The sequence below is a fragment of the Misgurnus anguillicaudatus genome, chromosome 7, assembly GCF_027580225.2.
Source record: "Misgurnus anguillicaudatus chromosome 7, ASM2758022v2, whole genome shotgun sequence".
Classification (NCBI taxonomy): Eukaryota; Metazoa; Chordata; class Actinopteri; order Cypriniformes; family Cobitidae; genus Misgurnus; species Misgurnus anguillicaudatus.
In genome coordinates, this window is record NC_073343.2 from 36,094,836 (window position 1) to 36,111,597 (window position 16,762).

General features: G+C 38.9%; 1 protein-coding gene across 7 annotated transcripts; it reads left to right on the forward strand.

Annotated features, from left to right (window-relative positions):
- Positions 1 to 60: 60 nt before the first annotated feature.
- Positions 61 to 7,652, forward strand: LOC129417089 (MAPK/MAK/MRK overlapping kinase). 7 transcript variants are annotated; one of them, XR_012370619.1, is made up of 13 exons: positions 61 to 201; positions 534 to 648; positions 856 to 945; positions 1,089 to 1,159; positions 1,269 to 1,347; positions 1,436 to 1,484; positions 1,578 to 1,756; positions 1,848 to 1,949; positions 2,320 to 2,493; positions 2,633 to 2,753; positions 3,055 to 3,267; positions 6,192 to 6,355; positions 6,767 to 7,652. XR_012370619.1 is itself a non-coding variant. In XM_055171545.2 (12 exons), exons 1-12 carry the CDS (start codon positions 171 to 173, stop codon positions 6,261 to 6,263), a joined length of 1,296 nt encoding a protein of 431 aa, XP_055027520.1. In that variant the 5' UTR covers positions 61 to 170; the 3' UTR covers positions 6,264 to 7,652. The 7 variants fall into 7 exon arrangements, 6 of the variants coding, with proteins under 6 accessions (XP_055027520.1, XP_055027521.1, XP_073725923.1 ...); XM_055171545.2 differs by having other exon boundaries at positions 6,192 to 7,652; XM_055171546.2 differs by having other exon boundaries at positions 3,055 to 3,246; positions 6,192 to 7,652.
- Positions 7,653 to 16,762: the final 9,110 nt, after the last annotated feature.

Consider the following 16,762-nt stretch of genomic DNA (forward strand, 5'->3'; position numbering starts at 1 on the left):
TGGACATTTTTCAAGATGAGCTGATGAATGTGTTTATCAGCCGGGCAGTTTATTGTAAACTGTAAACGTATTTAAATGGAAAAGGAAATGTGTGTAAATTTGCGGGATTGAATCGTCAGTGTGAAACACGTTTCGACTGAAATCATCCAGATGATCGGCACCAGAGCGCGATGGATCGCAGGAGTCATCTGACGAGCAGAGGTGACATTTATCCATCATTATCATTTTTGTAATTATTATTGACGAAATCTGTATGAAATGTGACAGGGGTCAGGTGAATGTGGCAGAGTTCAGCTGCGCGCCGTTGCCATGGCGACCGTTGGCCGCGTACTCGCGCTGAAGTTCGCCGATCAATGTCATTTCTTTTACGAATCTTTCTGTCATTATTGCGCGATTTAAAGCATTGGAAGCAAAAATTAAAGCTTTTTCTGTCATGCGGTGTGCTTGTCTGAGGAATGAACCGTGAGTCACGCCGACACGTTCTGTGTTTTATTTCGTTGTTGTTGTTTCATGTTGATTTTTTCTCCCTGTAGATTATAGAGTCATCAGGAAGATCGGAGAGGGAACTTTCTCTGAGGTGATGAAGGTGCAGAGTCTGAAAGACGGCAAATATTACGCCTGTAAAACCATGAAACAGCCAATAGACAGGTGTGACGTCATCAGACACTAGATATGACCTTGTGGTCACGCTGAGGTCACACGTTTAACCCCTCACGTCCCACAGGACGTGAATGAATTATATTGAAGTGATCATCTGTGTTTTTGACTGTTCTTTGCTCATGAATGATGAATAAAATATAAACAGTCAATAATAATTATGATGAAAATGACATGATTTTTGTGAATGGTTGTCAGTGCGGATCAGGCGAACAGTCTGAGAGAAGTTCAAGCCATGAAGAGACTCAGTCCACATCTCAACATCCTTCAGCTTCATGAACTCATCTAGTGAGTGTTTTTTTAAGTCTATATGCTGTCTATACATAATCAGATTCATTCAGAAGAGGAAATGTGTTTCCACAGACTGTCTGTTCATATACGTGTTACACTGTGACAGGTTGAGCTCATCACACAGTCTCTTGTTTTTATAGTGACCAGGACTCTGGAAGTCTGTCACTGATATGTGAACTTATGGAAATGAACATATATGAATTCATTAAAGGTATTGTCATTCATTCATATGTTCATTTCACCTCAGCAGCGGCCCGAGTCAACCATTACAAGGACATCTGCAAAAGTTTAGACTTTAATTTTGACATTTTTATCTGCAGGACGGCAGTATCCTTTGCCCGAGAGTAAAGTCAAACATTACGTGTATCAGTTGTGCAGATCTCTCGATCACATGCACAGGTGAGTCTAAGCTCAGTGGATGAGTGACATGACAGACAGAAATCTGCCGGGCTTTTATTTAAAGATATCTGATCGAACTGTTTTTCAGCAATGGAATATTTCACAGAGATGTGAAGCCAGAGAACATCCTGATCAAAGCAAGTAAACTATTCAATCTAAGTCACACACGAACGAAAGTCTTCACTAAGAAAAGCAGAACATCAAATCATTTCCATTGGTTTTGTTTCTAGAATGATGTGCTAAAGCTGGCAGACTTCGGTTCCTGCAGGAGCATCTACTCCAGACCTCCTCACACTGAATACATCTCCACACGCTGGTACAGAGCACCTGAATGTTTACTCACAGATGGACACTATTCTGAGAAGATGGACATGTGGAGCGCAGGATGTGTCTTCTTTGAAATCCTCAGGTTCTTCAAGACTTCTGAACGTCAACCGTGGCGCTTTTGTACTTATTGTGGTCATGTGTGTATTCTGATCAGTCGTTTTAATGTCTTATAGCTCGAGTCCTCTATTCCCTGGACATAATGAGCTGGACCAGTTGAACAAAATCCACAATGTTCTGGGCACACCAGACAGCACGCTTCTGAAGAAGTTCAAACAGTGAGAGAAGTCATTTCGCTCTGCTCACACATAAAACAGTGTCCCCGCCCCCTTCTGCTATTAAAATGCCTTTCCCCTCGAGTTGGGGAGCTTCTTTTTGTTTTAAAGCCACACCTGGGTTTAAAACTCTTTTCCCTTCGTGGTTAGCACAGTAGACAACGAGCCTTACATCAGGATGAATTCACTTCTACACCCGATAATCTAATGTGGACACCTCCAGGTGTAAACTCCCACTGCAGGGTGTAAACAAGTGTATTATTTCGGACTTTCTAGACACTACGTTTTAAACTCAATCTATACATTTCAGTCATAAAAATGATAACATCATTATAGCCAAACTGAGGCTCTTTTTGTCTTTGATCATTGGAAGGTCTCGTGCCATGAGCTTCGATTTCCCAATTCGCAAAGGCTGTGGGATTTCTCAGCTCATTCCTCACTGTTCGGCTGCTAGTCTGTCTGTGCTGCACCTGATGTTGACCTATGACCCGGAGGAACGCATCAGCGCCAGCGCAGCGCTGCAGCACCCCTGCTTCAGAGAACTCCGGTAAGCTGCACAAAACGGAGTAATAGAACATAGGCTTGAGGAGAGAAACGGGCTTAGATGATGAGACACTTTTCATTGAAAAACACCCAAACAGTTAACGTGTGCAGCTTGAGCTGTTTCTTTCACATGACTCTTGTAGGATCGCAGAGAGAAAAGCAGCAAGACTGCGGAAGGTCCTCGGAGCCGTCGAGGGAGTGTCTGGTGGGACGCCGGCATCTGTCGATCATCTGTGGCGAATCGCACGGCAGGGAAGAAGACAGGTATCACCTTGAAGATTCAATGAATGAGAAAATCAGACTCAATCTATATGTACATATTAGTGCTGTGACGAGAAATCATGTGTCCCGTTAAAACAGACCTGTCTGAAATCGATTCTGTGTTTCATGCGCAGCTTGTACATTTTGGTCAGTAAGAAGTCCTTATTAATCAAAAATTATTATTCATTATTCATTGAGAAAACGCACATTTACACGATTAATCGTTACAGCCATAGTACATATACTTGATAAAGGTATTTTGGTCTTTAAACAAAAAGTTGATTGATGGACTTCCTCTCTGCAGCACCTAAAGCAGACCGGTGACCCTCTTAGTAGACGAAACGCTTCTCATTTTCCTTTGGAGCTTCCGAAACTCAACGTTGTGGTGCCGACTCCTAAAGTCCCCTATCCAGTGTCCACCTTCCCTGCCCTGACAATTTCACACCGCGCCTCTCTGCCTGCTATCTCCAAAAAGTGCCAGTCACGTCTGACCAAAGTAATCATCTGTTCTATTCAGGTTCATATACTTCTATAGCACTTTTCACCAGCTTACAGTAAATATATTGTAGTAAAGGCCTGATATACCTGAATATGTACATTACAGTCACGGTGTTAAAAACATACTTGTTTGTAAGACGTAATTGGATTCTAAATAGGAAAATCTAAACCATTTCAAGAAATGGAGGTCATCAGAAATAACATTTCATCTGATAGCTGATATCTGCTTTGATGCTTTATAAGAGGGCTGTGTATCAACATAGGGCAAGATTTATTAAACGGGGCAAATTAGTGTGAGAGCACAATTCCAAAAAAGCACAGATGGGTCTGGTAATATCTGCGAGTTATTTACTAAATTACACAGAAGCAACAGCTGATTTCCATAAAGACCAAAGCAAACTACTAAGAGCAGCACAAATTAGTTCAGGGTCACAAATAAGCAGAGCTGATGAGATCTACTAACACCTGATGCGCTTGAGTTCAGCAACACAGACATCACAGCTAACAAAGCTAAAGGACACTAGAAAGTGAAGGTTAACAATACGTTTTGAAACACCTCCTACTGTGTGACTTCTCCTACTGACTCCTCTTTTATTTCTGCAAGCAAATATAAAAAAACTACAATTGCAGTCATTTCAAGGGCAAAATGGTTTGACACATGTTTTTTCCTGTGTTAAATAATGGCACAAATAGCTGTAATATCACACACGCAAACATTAGTAAATCATGTTTCGTGACTCGTTTAAATAATCTTCTTCCATTAATTTTGTGTCTGAAAGGGAAACTCCTAGAAATGCATATTCAATAAGGTCAGACACAAAAATAAGCTATACGTAAATCTGGCCCATATTCTGCTAAAACAGTATATACATTTAGTCACTTAAAGGCGGAGTCCACGATGTTTGAAAAACGCTTTGGAAAAGGAGACGGGCCGACTACCAAAACACACTTATAGCCAATCAGCAGTAAGGAGCGTGTCTACTAACCGACATCCTTGCCGGGTTGCGTATGTGTGGGGCGGGTCTATCAACAGAAGGTCCAGATTCTATTGGGGTAGGGGCGTGTTTGTTTAGGTGATTTCAAATATCAACATTGGCTTTCAAACATCGTGGACTCCGCCTTTTTTAAGATGATTGGTATCACATGACTGGTATCAAATTAAAAAAGGTTATAATATTAAATGGGAAAACTATAATGTACATTAAGGATTTGCATGAATCTTTTTTAAGATGTCAAATAAATCTTTGGTGTCCCCAGAGTACATATGTGAAGTTTTAGCTCAAAATAATAATAATAATAATAATACGTTTATTTTATATGGCCCTTTCTCAAACCCAAGGTCGCTTTACATAGAAAGAATGGCATAACACAGTCAGATAAACATTACATAAGAAACATGAGAAATAGCAATACAACTAAACATACAGTAAAAAGACTATGTATTGTATAAGGAGAAGTGATCATTAAACAAAAAAAGTCTTAAGATGCGTTTTGAAGAAAGGAAGAGATGAACAGTCACAAAGAGGTTGTGGGAGGGAGTTCCAGAGTTTGGGGGTCAGGGCACTGAAGGACCTAACACCAAGGGTGGAAAGTCAATGGGATGACTAGAAGGTTTGAGTGAACGAGAGGGCGTGTAAGTAAGCAAGAGGTCTCAGATGTATGGGGGAGCAAGGTTATGGAGGGCTTTGAAGGTGAGTAGTAGTACTTTGTATTTAATCTAGGAAGGAACTGGTAGCCAGTGGAGTTGATGGAGAATGGGGGTGATGTGAGCAGATCGTTTAGTATGTGTAAGGAGCCTGGCTGCAGAGTTTTGGATGTATTGCAATCTTTGAAGGGATTTGGTGGGGAGACCAAGGAAAAGTGAGTTCCAGTAATCTAGGCGGGACGTGATGAAGGAACCAAAGTCTGGGAAGGGTCGGAGGTGGGCGATGAGGTAAAAGAAGGCCGTTTTAGTGAGTGATTTGATACGATGATCAAAACTGAGAGTGGAGTCAAATTGAATGCCAAGGTTTTTGACAAGTGGAGTGGACAGGGGAGTCATCAATATTAAGAGTGAAAGTGTACAGTTTGGAGAGCATGCTTTAAGGGCAAATCAGCACAATTTCAGTTTTATCTGTGTTGAGTTTGCGAAAATTGTGTTGCATCCATGTTTTTAAGTCAGAAAGGCAGTCAGTAAGCAAGTGGGGGGGGGGGGGTCAGAGGGGGAAGTGGTGGTAAGATAGATAGAGTTGAATGTCATCTACATAACAGTCGAAACTTAGACCGTGACTGCGAATAATCTGACCAAGATAAAAAAAATACCTCACAGATCATTTATTATAACATGTTACACTTTGTAGGTGTGAGCAAAAATGTGGTGTTTTTGGTTGTGTCCGATAAAATGCAAATGAGTTGATCTCTGCACTAAGTGTCAGTGTTGTGGCTGGATAGTGCGGATTAAGGGGCAGGATTCTTATAATAAGAACCCCATTCTGACATCACAAGGGGAGCCAAATTTTAATGAGCTATTTTTTACATGCTTGCAGAGAATGGTTAACCAAAACTAAGTTACTGGGTTAATCTTTTTCACATTTTCTAGGTTGATAGAAGCACTGGGGTCCCAATTATAGCACTTAAACATGGAACAAGTCCCCTTTAAATAAAAAATAGTAAAGGTTCTGTAAGGTTTTAATTAAATGGTTATAGTAAACGCAATATTATGAATTGATAAAACTTCAACCTGATGTCAGCAGTCTTGCAGTGAGAAGGCAAGGAACCAAAAAAGGTTTGGGAGAAACCAGACTTAACCAGAAGGCCATTAACATAACCCTGCTGTAAGAGATTAGAGAGGTTCAGTCTAATGCAGCTAATGGAGTGTCATGAACAGATATATTATGAATTCTGATCAGATTGAGGAGTGCATTACAGCAGTGTTTCTTCTTTTCTTTGTCACAATGTGTACAGCCCAAGGAAGAGTCACAGCGTTTGCAGAGATACTACATCCCCCCGCTGAAGCGTAATCCAGACCACTACTGAAATCTGTAGACATCAGATGATGCCACTGCTTGTAAATTCTGAATGCAAAGAACAACTGACTTCTGTAAGACCTGTAAGCTGCGATCTACAGATTGTGGGTTTGCTCAAATCAATTAAAGAGGTTTACTTTTGTTCTCTAATCTTATTTTACATGCTAACATGCCCTGTGCACAGACACATACAGTTTTTAATCCAGTATGTGAAAAGAGTTGCTTGAGGTTCCTGGCAGTGACCTATGGTTGCACACACAGGCATACACACACACACACACACACACACACACACACACACACACACACACACGCACACACACACACACACGCACACACACACACACACACACACACACACACACAACCTCAATGCATTGTTTATTTCAGAGATTGTGTATACATGTACATACAGTAAAATGATAGACAGCTTCAGACATTTATTCTCCATAAGATCATCAGTCAGATGACTGAATCTCTCTAAAAGATGGCAAGTGCCATGCAAACACCACGTGCTGATATTACGGGCTCTTATAGTGAAATAAATTCATGTTCTCATCAGTGCTGGGGTATCTTCTGCCAAATTTGCAGCTGTAGACTTGGGCTTACTTTACATTTGTTGCAAATGGTCATGTTTTGTTGCGTTATTGTAAAATCTTAAATTTGTATGAGAATTAAATGATTTCTAAATACATACTACTGCACAGAGCATTCAAGACTACAATGAAATCTGAATTAGCCGTTTGTATTTAACTGGAATGATTTTACATTGAAGAATGTTGGTTTTAAAGTTAACAAGCAGAACACAATACAGATGTTTTTTGTCCAGCTCAGAATAAATAATGAAAAAACACACAGACACGATGTCTATCTGAAATCATTCAATAAAAATACACCATGGGGGAGTTATCCCAGACAGGTTTTAAGTCTAGTCCCAGACTAAAATGCTTGTTTGAGCTTTCCTAACTAAAATCAGCTTGCACGGACATATCTTAAATATATATCAGTGCCATTGTTTTGTCTCCAGATGCACACCAGTAATGATTTTCTGTAAGGTATGTTTGTATAAACTACTTAAATGTCCTTATATAACTAAGTCCTAGTCTTGGATATATCTAAACCCTGTCTGAAAAAAACGATAATAAATGGACAAAACTATTGGGACGCCCACTTCTAATGAACACATTTGACCAGTTGTTTAGTTATTTGTGAGCTCAGATCAATCAAAAATCAGCATTAGTTTCAGTTTCATTTATTTAAGCAGGGACAATGCACAAAATTAACATTAACCTTGTATTAAAACAAGGAGAGATGCCTTGTGCCAGGTTGTAGCACAAGTGCTATTTTCCGCCTGTAGTCCCTTGACAGGTCAACAACACAATAATATAAAATTCCATACTTAAAGGAGTAGTCCACTTTATAGATGGGGCCCATTGACTTACCATAGTATATTTTTCTCCTACTATGAAAAGTCAATGGACCCCATCTTTAAAGTGGACTACTCCTTTAAGCAATATCGCTCGAGTAGGAGTGCGATATAGCTCTATATCATCACGGCTGTGATTAGGCCAGAGGCACGAGGCCGCAGGCCGAGTGCCGGAGGCAATCACAGCCGTGATGATATAGAGCTATATCACACGACTCTGAGAGCGATATTGCTTTTATACAACAGTTCGACGGCACACGTTTAAAAAACGAAAACTAGAAAACAACAACGGAGTTATTTTAAAAGCCTCTTTGTTTGAGAACTACTTCTTCCGCCACGGATTTGAGCAACAGTATCTGTCTGCGTCCTGCAAGACGGAGGCGTCAGTTGTAGTAGGCGTGTCTTGTATTAGGAGGCGTGTCTTGTACTTTTTTAAATCGCAGTCCACCACGCGAGATCTTTCCGAGCCGCCAATAAGCTCAAAGAAGAAGAAGAAGAAGAAGAATAGATCTGCCTCTTTCGCGGTAAAACTTCTAGATCACGCATCACGCGAGGAAGTTAAGATGATGTCGGTAAGTACGAAAGAAGTGAATTAACAAGAATGAATGTTTTGTTTTTACAAGCTGTTTTTTTGTGTTTGTGCTACTGTTTAACATTCTTTACGAACTATTTTAACGTCGCCATAACCGAATTATGTATTTTGCATCATATCTCCTGAAAATGTGTTGTCTTGTCTATGTTTTGATGGTCAATGATTATAGCGATAATAAACTGTTCAGGTGAATAGTTAATGGTCAATTCAGTGACATTGTGAGCAGGGAGTCACAGTATCTGAGAACGTAAGCTTAGCTGTATTTTTTAAATTATGAAGGTTTAAGTCAAAACAAACCAACTGCAATTGAATTGATATTAATTGGAATGCACAACCAAAAATCGAGATTTCTGAACAATTAAACAAAACGGTGGTTATACTGTTCCAGGTTCTTTGACAGCGACAGTAGCGCAGATGGTAGAGTGAGTTGTCCAATGATCGGAAGGTTCAGTGTTCGAATCCCAACAGAGGCGTATGGTACGGCGTATGATTTTGTTTTGTGATCGGAAGGTTGGAGGTTTGAATCCTGGCTCCTGCAGGTGCAGACTGTCATTGGTTGGACCTTTATTTATGTTTAATTTATTAGCAGCTACAGATTTTAATAATTTTACCAATATATAGGTTAACATATCTGTACATATATGTACATATAATATAGGAAAACGGCCAATTTTATATATGTCACACATATGTAAAACCTATATCAAAACCTATATTGAAACATATATGTTTATATATGTTTGTTCCATGTGGGATATGTCATGTTTAAGGTCATATTGAATATTGTTCTACTCTTTACAGTCACTGTATTTTTAGGGTAAATTAACAAAGGATTGCGTTTTACAACTCTACACAACATGCATGCAACAGACATGATATTATAAAGTCTAGCCTAGGTTCTCAGTGTGATTTCCTTCTCACAACTTCACTGAATTCACCATGAACTTTGGAACATTTGTAATTAACAGTGTTGGAAACTTTTTTAGCGAAGACCAGGAGACTTGGATTTCCTCGAGCAGTAGTCTTTATTGCAGAAAGCGTTCTTGGAATCAGAGCATAGAGCTCGGGGTGCTGCAGTAACCAAGTCTGACTTTGGGTATACATGCATTACATTTAAAGCCATTCGAAGGGGGCAGTCCCTTCAGATTGAAACAAAGCCTTTAGATTACAATATAAACATGAAAGAGAGGTTACAGTCAGGCAAGAAAGGACAGCTGTAAAACACATTCCTGATCATCCCCCTTTGGTCAGATAACCATTACAGCAGGAAGGGGGTCTGTGTAAACACATCCCAGATCATCCCCCTTTGAGTAGATAACAAATGGTCAATTTGCCCTATGAAAACAAAGGCATGGATTCCAGCTAATAGCTTCCATTACCTTGCTGTTTCTTTCATATTTAGGGGAACAGATACATATGATAATAATTAATAAAACAAAAACAATGACTTCAAATTATATTTCAACAATTCCCCCTTTGAGAGTTCTAAATAACTCTCACATAATTTAATTCTAAACCTTCAAGTCCATTCTTTGACATATGTTGGTTAACATAATGTCCCATCTTCTAGTCTTGTAACATTGGAAGTTACAGGCACATTTGACGTGTGTGAATTGGCACAGAATATCATGATTCTGTTTTTTTTTTTTTTTGGAACTAAAAACTGAAAGTTCTGCAGTAATTGAATGTAGATGCGTTGTGTTTTGCTGCTAACAGTCGTTTCAGATGTTACAGTATGTTGATTTTTTTTTTTTGACACTCCAAATTCTTCGCGAAATGACTCTTGTCCACACTGAAAGCTTTCCAGGGTGACTCACACCAGGGTGTCACTGTCATGTCCAGTATCTGCAACACAAAAAGAAAGACACGAAAGAGCAGTACTCTCATACTACATTTTATGTTTAAAATATCCTTGTTATCATATCATTTTAACTTCCTTGTGATTGTTAACTTCATTGTGATCGTATAGATTTTTATAACCTTAAATTAAAATGTCATTGATCGTATAGTGTTTTTTTTTTACCCTAGTCTGTTTAGTTTGACACCTAAGGACCAGGTGAGGTGAGGATAAACTATATGAGGGGAAAAAACCTATGAGGGAATCTTCACCACAGGGTTTGGCCCCCGACGCTTATTGCATTCGGTTCTGCCCTGGGCTCCTCACTGGTCCATGTGTCCTAGTCTGTCCCTGTCAACATAGGAGCTATCAACATCTTAAATTCTAAATAATCTAATCCTCCTTTTAAACTGTAAAATAAATTCTTCAACAACAACAACAAAATACTCTAAAGAAACATCAGTCATAGTAGACATCATCCAGATTTCATCCTTGTCAAATTTAATACAACAATAACCTCTCACAGCCTTAATGATTAGACCCTTAGCAAGCTGCCCCACAGATTAGGTGTAGACGGGAGGGGCTGCTTCAGTATTGTAAGCAGGCTCTGTAAGAGCTGAGAAACACTGTTAATTTCTCCAAGTATCTTTTTGCCTCTCCTACACTCTTTTAAATAATGCCCTTGCTTCCCGCAGTAGTGACATTTGATTTCCCTCCTAAGACATTTATTTGGCCCACTTTCTTTGTTAGCCTTATTCAGCAATGCTGCTGCTATTTTGACATTCGTCTTAACATCAGAATCTCGTTCCCAAGTGGTTACTCTGTCCAAATTGCCTCTCAGAGTTGCATTAGACCATGTTAGGTCTAGGAAGGGCAGAGCATTTCTGTATTCAGATGAAAGGCCATCAAACCATGTGCGGACTAGTGGTCCCTTATTATTTAATACATCCTCAGGATTATTTGCTATCCCACTGTATGCTGCAGCTGACTGACAAAACCTTTCTGTGTATTCACTCACAGTTTCATTCTTTCTTTGCACACAACTAGTGATCTTAGTCCAATCAACCTTTGGTCCAACAATGTCCCTCAGTATGGCTAACACTCCTTCTCTTAACCCATCTTTATTTGCATCCTGTAACTCATAACTTTTAACAGCAGTTTCAAAAGTACTGAATTCTGATTCAGACAAAATTTGTGACATAAGCTGCAGTATGTTAGCTAAAGACAAGTCATACAAACCGATTTTTCTGGACAATGCTCCTCTGAACTCAGAAAAATTAGCATGTGCTGATGGCAAACTCTCAGCAAGTCTATCTATTGTTTCTGGAGCTACATCTTGTAGCTGAACTACTGACATTGAAGGAAATGCAGTTCCAACATTTTCACTTTGAGCCTTTTTCCTTGCTCCACACACCTTAACTGAATCACATGATTTCTCACTTGTATTATTTCTGTGATTAACACAAACACTGTGTTTCTGTCTAACAGACTGTAAGTCAGGATGGACATCTGAGTGTTGTTTCTGATTGTCTTCTATTGAAGACATGTCATGGCCTATCTTCTCATTAGGAGAGATAGCATGAGAACACATATCTTGAATTTTCTTCTCTAGTTTTGCAATACACTCAGTTTGCTTTGCAGCTAAAGCCAAACTGTATTCTCTGTAACAGTAGATAATGCCTTTTGTGTTGTTCTTTCTAACACAGGCCCCCAAAACTTTCTTGCACTCTTCAAGAGTCCACGTCCTATCTGGATCAATACCAAATTTCTGTGTTAGATTTTGTCTAACTGATTCTGTCACAATAGAATCCATGTGATTATTCAGGATTATGCTAAACTCATTGTCTGACCATAAAGGGGTTGCAAGTCCACCTTTCTCAGATGTGGGAATCAGTCTAGGATGCCTTTTAACCATTTTTACCTTTAAGTGGATTTCTTTTAACAGACAACCACTGTTGTTAATCTCCCCCACAAATTAGAAGATAGCCCAAATTCTTTTCTTAAACAGAGGATGACCTATTTGCTCTTATTCATCTGTAGCCTTCTCTGATACACAAAAGATACACCAAGCTTCTTCTCTGACCAAGCAGAGGATAACCAAATTCTTCTCTGTCTGAACAGGGGATAACCAAACTTCTTCTCTGCCTGAAACAGAGGATAACCAAACTTCTTCTCTGCCTGAAACAGAGGATAACCAAAATTTCTTCTCTGATAAACAGAGGATAACACAAATTCTTCTCTGGCTAAACAGAGGGTAAACCAACATCTGTTAACAGAACCCTGCAGCTGTCTGTTAACACTTAACCACATGTACTGGTCTGTAGAGGTTCTTTTGATAGAGTGACACTCACCAAATCAAAGTTGAGCTGAAAAAATCAGTCTGGAGCGATGTTAGTAGATATTTGGTGAAATGAGAAGCTCTATCCGGGTCACGGCACCATCTGTTGGAAACTTTTTTAGCGAAGACCAGGAGACTTGGATTTCCTCGAGCAGTAGTCTTTATTGCAGAAAGCGTTCTTGGAATCAGAGCATAGAGCTCGGGGTGCTGCAGTAACCAAGTCTGACTTTGGGTATACATGCATTACATTTAAAGCCATTCGAAGGGGGCAGTCCCTTCAGATGGAAACAATGCCTTTAGATTACAATATAAACATGAAAGAGAGGTTACAGTCAGGCAAGAAAGGACAGCTGTAAATGCATTCCTGATCATCCCCCTTTGATCAGTTAACCATTTCAGCAGAAAGGGGTCTGTGTAAACACATCCCAGATCATCCCCCTTTGAGTAGATAACAAATGGTCAATTTGCCCTATGAAAACAAAGGCATGGATTCCAGCTAATAGCTTCCATTACCTTGCTGTTTCTTTCATATTTAGGGGAACAGATACATATGATAATAATTAATAAAACAAAAACAATGACTTCAAATTATATTTCAACAACAGTATGCACCTATTTTCCAATAAGGGTATGGCCCTTAGGAGGTGGTGGTGTATCATGTTGATGGAGAACTTCCAACTGGACAAGTACTTATTTAACATTAGGGCATTTACAGATTCTCACATGATTTAACACTTAATAACAGGATTTATGCTTCAGGTTATTGCATTTCTGATAATATTTGTATTTCACTCTTATTTCCCTCCACTACCTCATTTAGCCACGACAAGCTTTTTGCACATTGGACCAATGGTCGTAAACACAGATGATGGTTGCTTGTACATTTGCTAGATGAAAAAGTAAACATTGTGAAGACAAAATTATTGGCTTTTAATAGTTACACCTGCGCTTACCGTATTTTCCGGACTATAAGTCACACTTTTTTTCATAGTTTGGCTGGTCCTGCGACTTATAGTCAGGTGCGACTTATATGCCAAAATTAACATGAACCAATATAAAATATTACTGTCTACAACCACCAGAGGGTGTTTTATGCTGCTCTTCTATCCCACTCCTGAAAAAATTAACTGAAAACAATTGAAACTGTAAACTCAAAGATAATTGAGAAAGACTTAACAAAATGACCCCAAAAAGAAAATCCTATTCTGCAGATTACAAACTCAAATTATTAAAATATGCAGCCGAAAAAAATAAATAAATCCGACTTAAAGTCCAGTGCGACTTATATGTTTTTTTCCTCTTCATGATGCATTTTTTGAGTAATGCGACTTAAACTCCGGAGCGACTTATAGTCCGAAAAATAGGGTACTTTGCTAGCCTGACGTTGTCATACTCAATTCTAGTCAGAATTTGAGTCTGATACCGCTCCATTAAGCTATAATTATGAGGCGTGTCTCAACCAAAAAATGCCTCTGCACTCAATTGGATAGACCTACGACCAATCAGAGCAACGGAGTGTGTGACATATGTTGAAATTATGTCTTTGCAGCCTGACCAAACTGCTAGTTATTTCGCTACAATGACACTAACATTGTGATTATACCGAGTTAGCGAATGTACATCAACACCTATTATGTTTACAACATTTCGTTTATATCACAACATGAAGTATTTACTAAGTCATAGAGTAAGACTATCTCTTACCATTTGTACGTTAGGTGAACTTCATCCACGACGATACCCATTACGTTGGCTTGAAAATATTGGAGCCTAGCATGTCCCTCCACTTATTCAGCAACCACGATTCCGGGATTCCGAAAAGAAGCTGGCAACGACCGCTAATTATATCCATCTCGTCATGCACGCTGAGTCGCATCGCCGTGATAACGTTAGCCATTTCAGTTGCGACCAACTTTTGCCGAATAGGAAAGACGGCAAAAACATCAACAAATGCCCTGCTCGCGTTTCTCTGTTCCTCTTTTAAAATCAATGCTCTGTCGATATCTTTTAGAAAAGACTCAATGTCAGAATCCACACATCTGAACTCTACAGCGGCAGCCATTCAACACACGCGCTCTTTGGTGACGTGGTTAATTATGTTACTGTTGATTATCTGTCCATCATCGTATAAAGCCCGCCCTGACAATTTGATTGGTTCGACCAGCATTTGTCCAAGCATAGTAGCTCCTCAACGCAGAAACCCCAGACCGATATTCCCGTTTTCAAAATCTTGTGGGCGGGGGTAAGATCGGCTGGCACCCAGGCTAGTACTTTGCTACTTCCTGGAAAAACTGACTTAACTGCCTGCTGCGACATGGGTCCATTAACCAGAAAGACCTAGCTAGGCTGCGCCGCCTAGTGGCTCCGCTCGACTTTAATTTCATTACACCATATACGTAGTGAAAGCGGATGGTCATATCAGGCTCAGTAAGGCCACCCTCACAACATACGCAGTACACTTACCCCCCACAACAGCTCTGCCCATCCTCAGTAAGCCCCCCTCCATTCTTTGTATATTTGTCCCCTCTTCTGTATTGTATTCCCTTGCATCTGAAACTATTGTACAAAGTACAATTCACAATAAACATAAATATACCTGTTGTAACTCGTCCTTTTTATGAGCGTGGAAGCGCAAGGACAAAGGCTTCCTGTGATTTTGGTTGATGGCCCCAAGGTCACTTTTCTTTATCATCAAATAAGTTTTCTACTGCAAAAGCATCACAAAATGCAAACAAGTTTGTGTTGTCTGTTTCAGGCTTTGAGAGTGGAGGAAGAAGAGGAGCCACCAGTGAAAACAATGGTAACATATTTTACTATTTAAGACTGGCAAATAGCACAAAGGATTAGTAATGGTAATAGTATAAAAGGACATACAGTGAATTTTGTCAAACTTTAGATCTAGTTATTGTAAACAGAATGTTGACCCAATTCTGAATGTGCTCTGCAAAAATGTAGTCATGACCGTGATGTTCCACTTCTGATTTTAGCCAGACTATTTCTTTGTTAGTATGACACATAGATCTTTCAGAATTATTGAAGTTTAGTACAAAAATTACTGTTATGGAGAAGCAATATTTAGTATGAAAGGTGGTGGTGTGGCCAACTGGTAAATGTTATTATAAATGCAAAATGGTCACAAATTCATCCCAATGAATACATGACATGTGAAGGCTTTCTCATAACTATCCTCCTGTTAGTGAGATTTTCTTATCTTGTTTCTATCATCAGTAATATTTATTTTAATTCATTGTTTTTTACCTCATGCAGAATATTGAAGACATGCAGGAAGCGAGCAATTTGGTAGCACAGCTGAAGGAACAGAACCTCTTCAAAGGTGAGGTCCAGGTGCCACGCTTCCTTGGCATGGAAGACAGCGAGGCTGTAGAGTCACTGGAGAATTTCATTTTTAATGGTGACACCTTAAATGCTGATGAAAAGCATAAAATTATGGATCCGTTCGTTTTTAATTTTGAGTATTTTGAGGACATGGAATTGTTTTTTCAAAAAATTGAAAATACAACGATTAAAGTCCATTGTGGCTTGTTAAAGCATCTTAAATGAATGTGTTATATGAAATGTGTTAAATGAGAAACGTCTTAATTGAATGTGTTATATGAGAAATGTTACATGAATGTGTTCAATGAGAAATGTGGTACATGAGAAATGTCTTAAATTAATGTTACATGAGAAATGTCTTAAATTAATGTTACATGAGAAATGTTACATGAATGTGTTGAATGAGAAATGTGTTAAATGAGAAATGTCTTAAATAAAAAATGAATTATTAATCTGCTTTCTTTTTGTTAAAGGTGTTTATTATTATTATTAAAATGGGGACATAGGGAAGGAGGTTGTTGTAACGCATTGATTTACAATAATTAATTTGCAATGTTTACGTGTGTGTTTTAACACTGTGTAGTATGTAAGTAAGCTTATAATGTTTATGCATGTTTATAATGTACAATTGACTGTGTGCTGTGTTTGTATCTCATACCGGTTTGATTTGTAAATAAACAAAGAACAACATAAAAAATAGACTCATAAGGCACTTCTTTAATTTATTGTTAATTATAATAATACCCCTGGCTTAGTCTCATTTTCTTTTGTTGATTTAAATATCTGATTGGAAACGCCATCTTCATCACTTTCACTTATTATTAATCCCTGGAAGAATAAATATATAGATTTTATTAATACAAGGAATTAATAAATGTATTGCTTTTAATCAACCAGCAGAATCCCAGTTCAAAAACACTCCACCCATACGTTTTATGCATACATATGCACAAGGTACCGACACTGTTTTAATAGCCTCT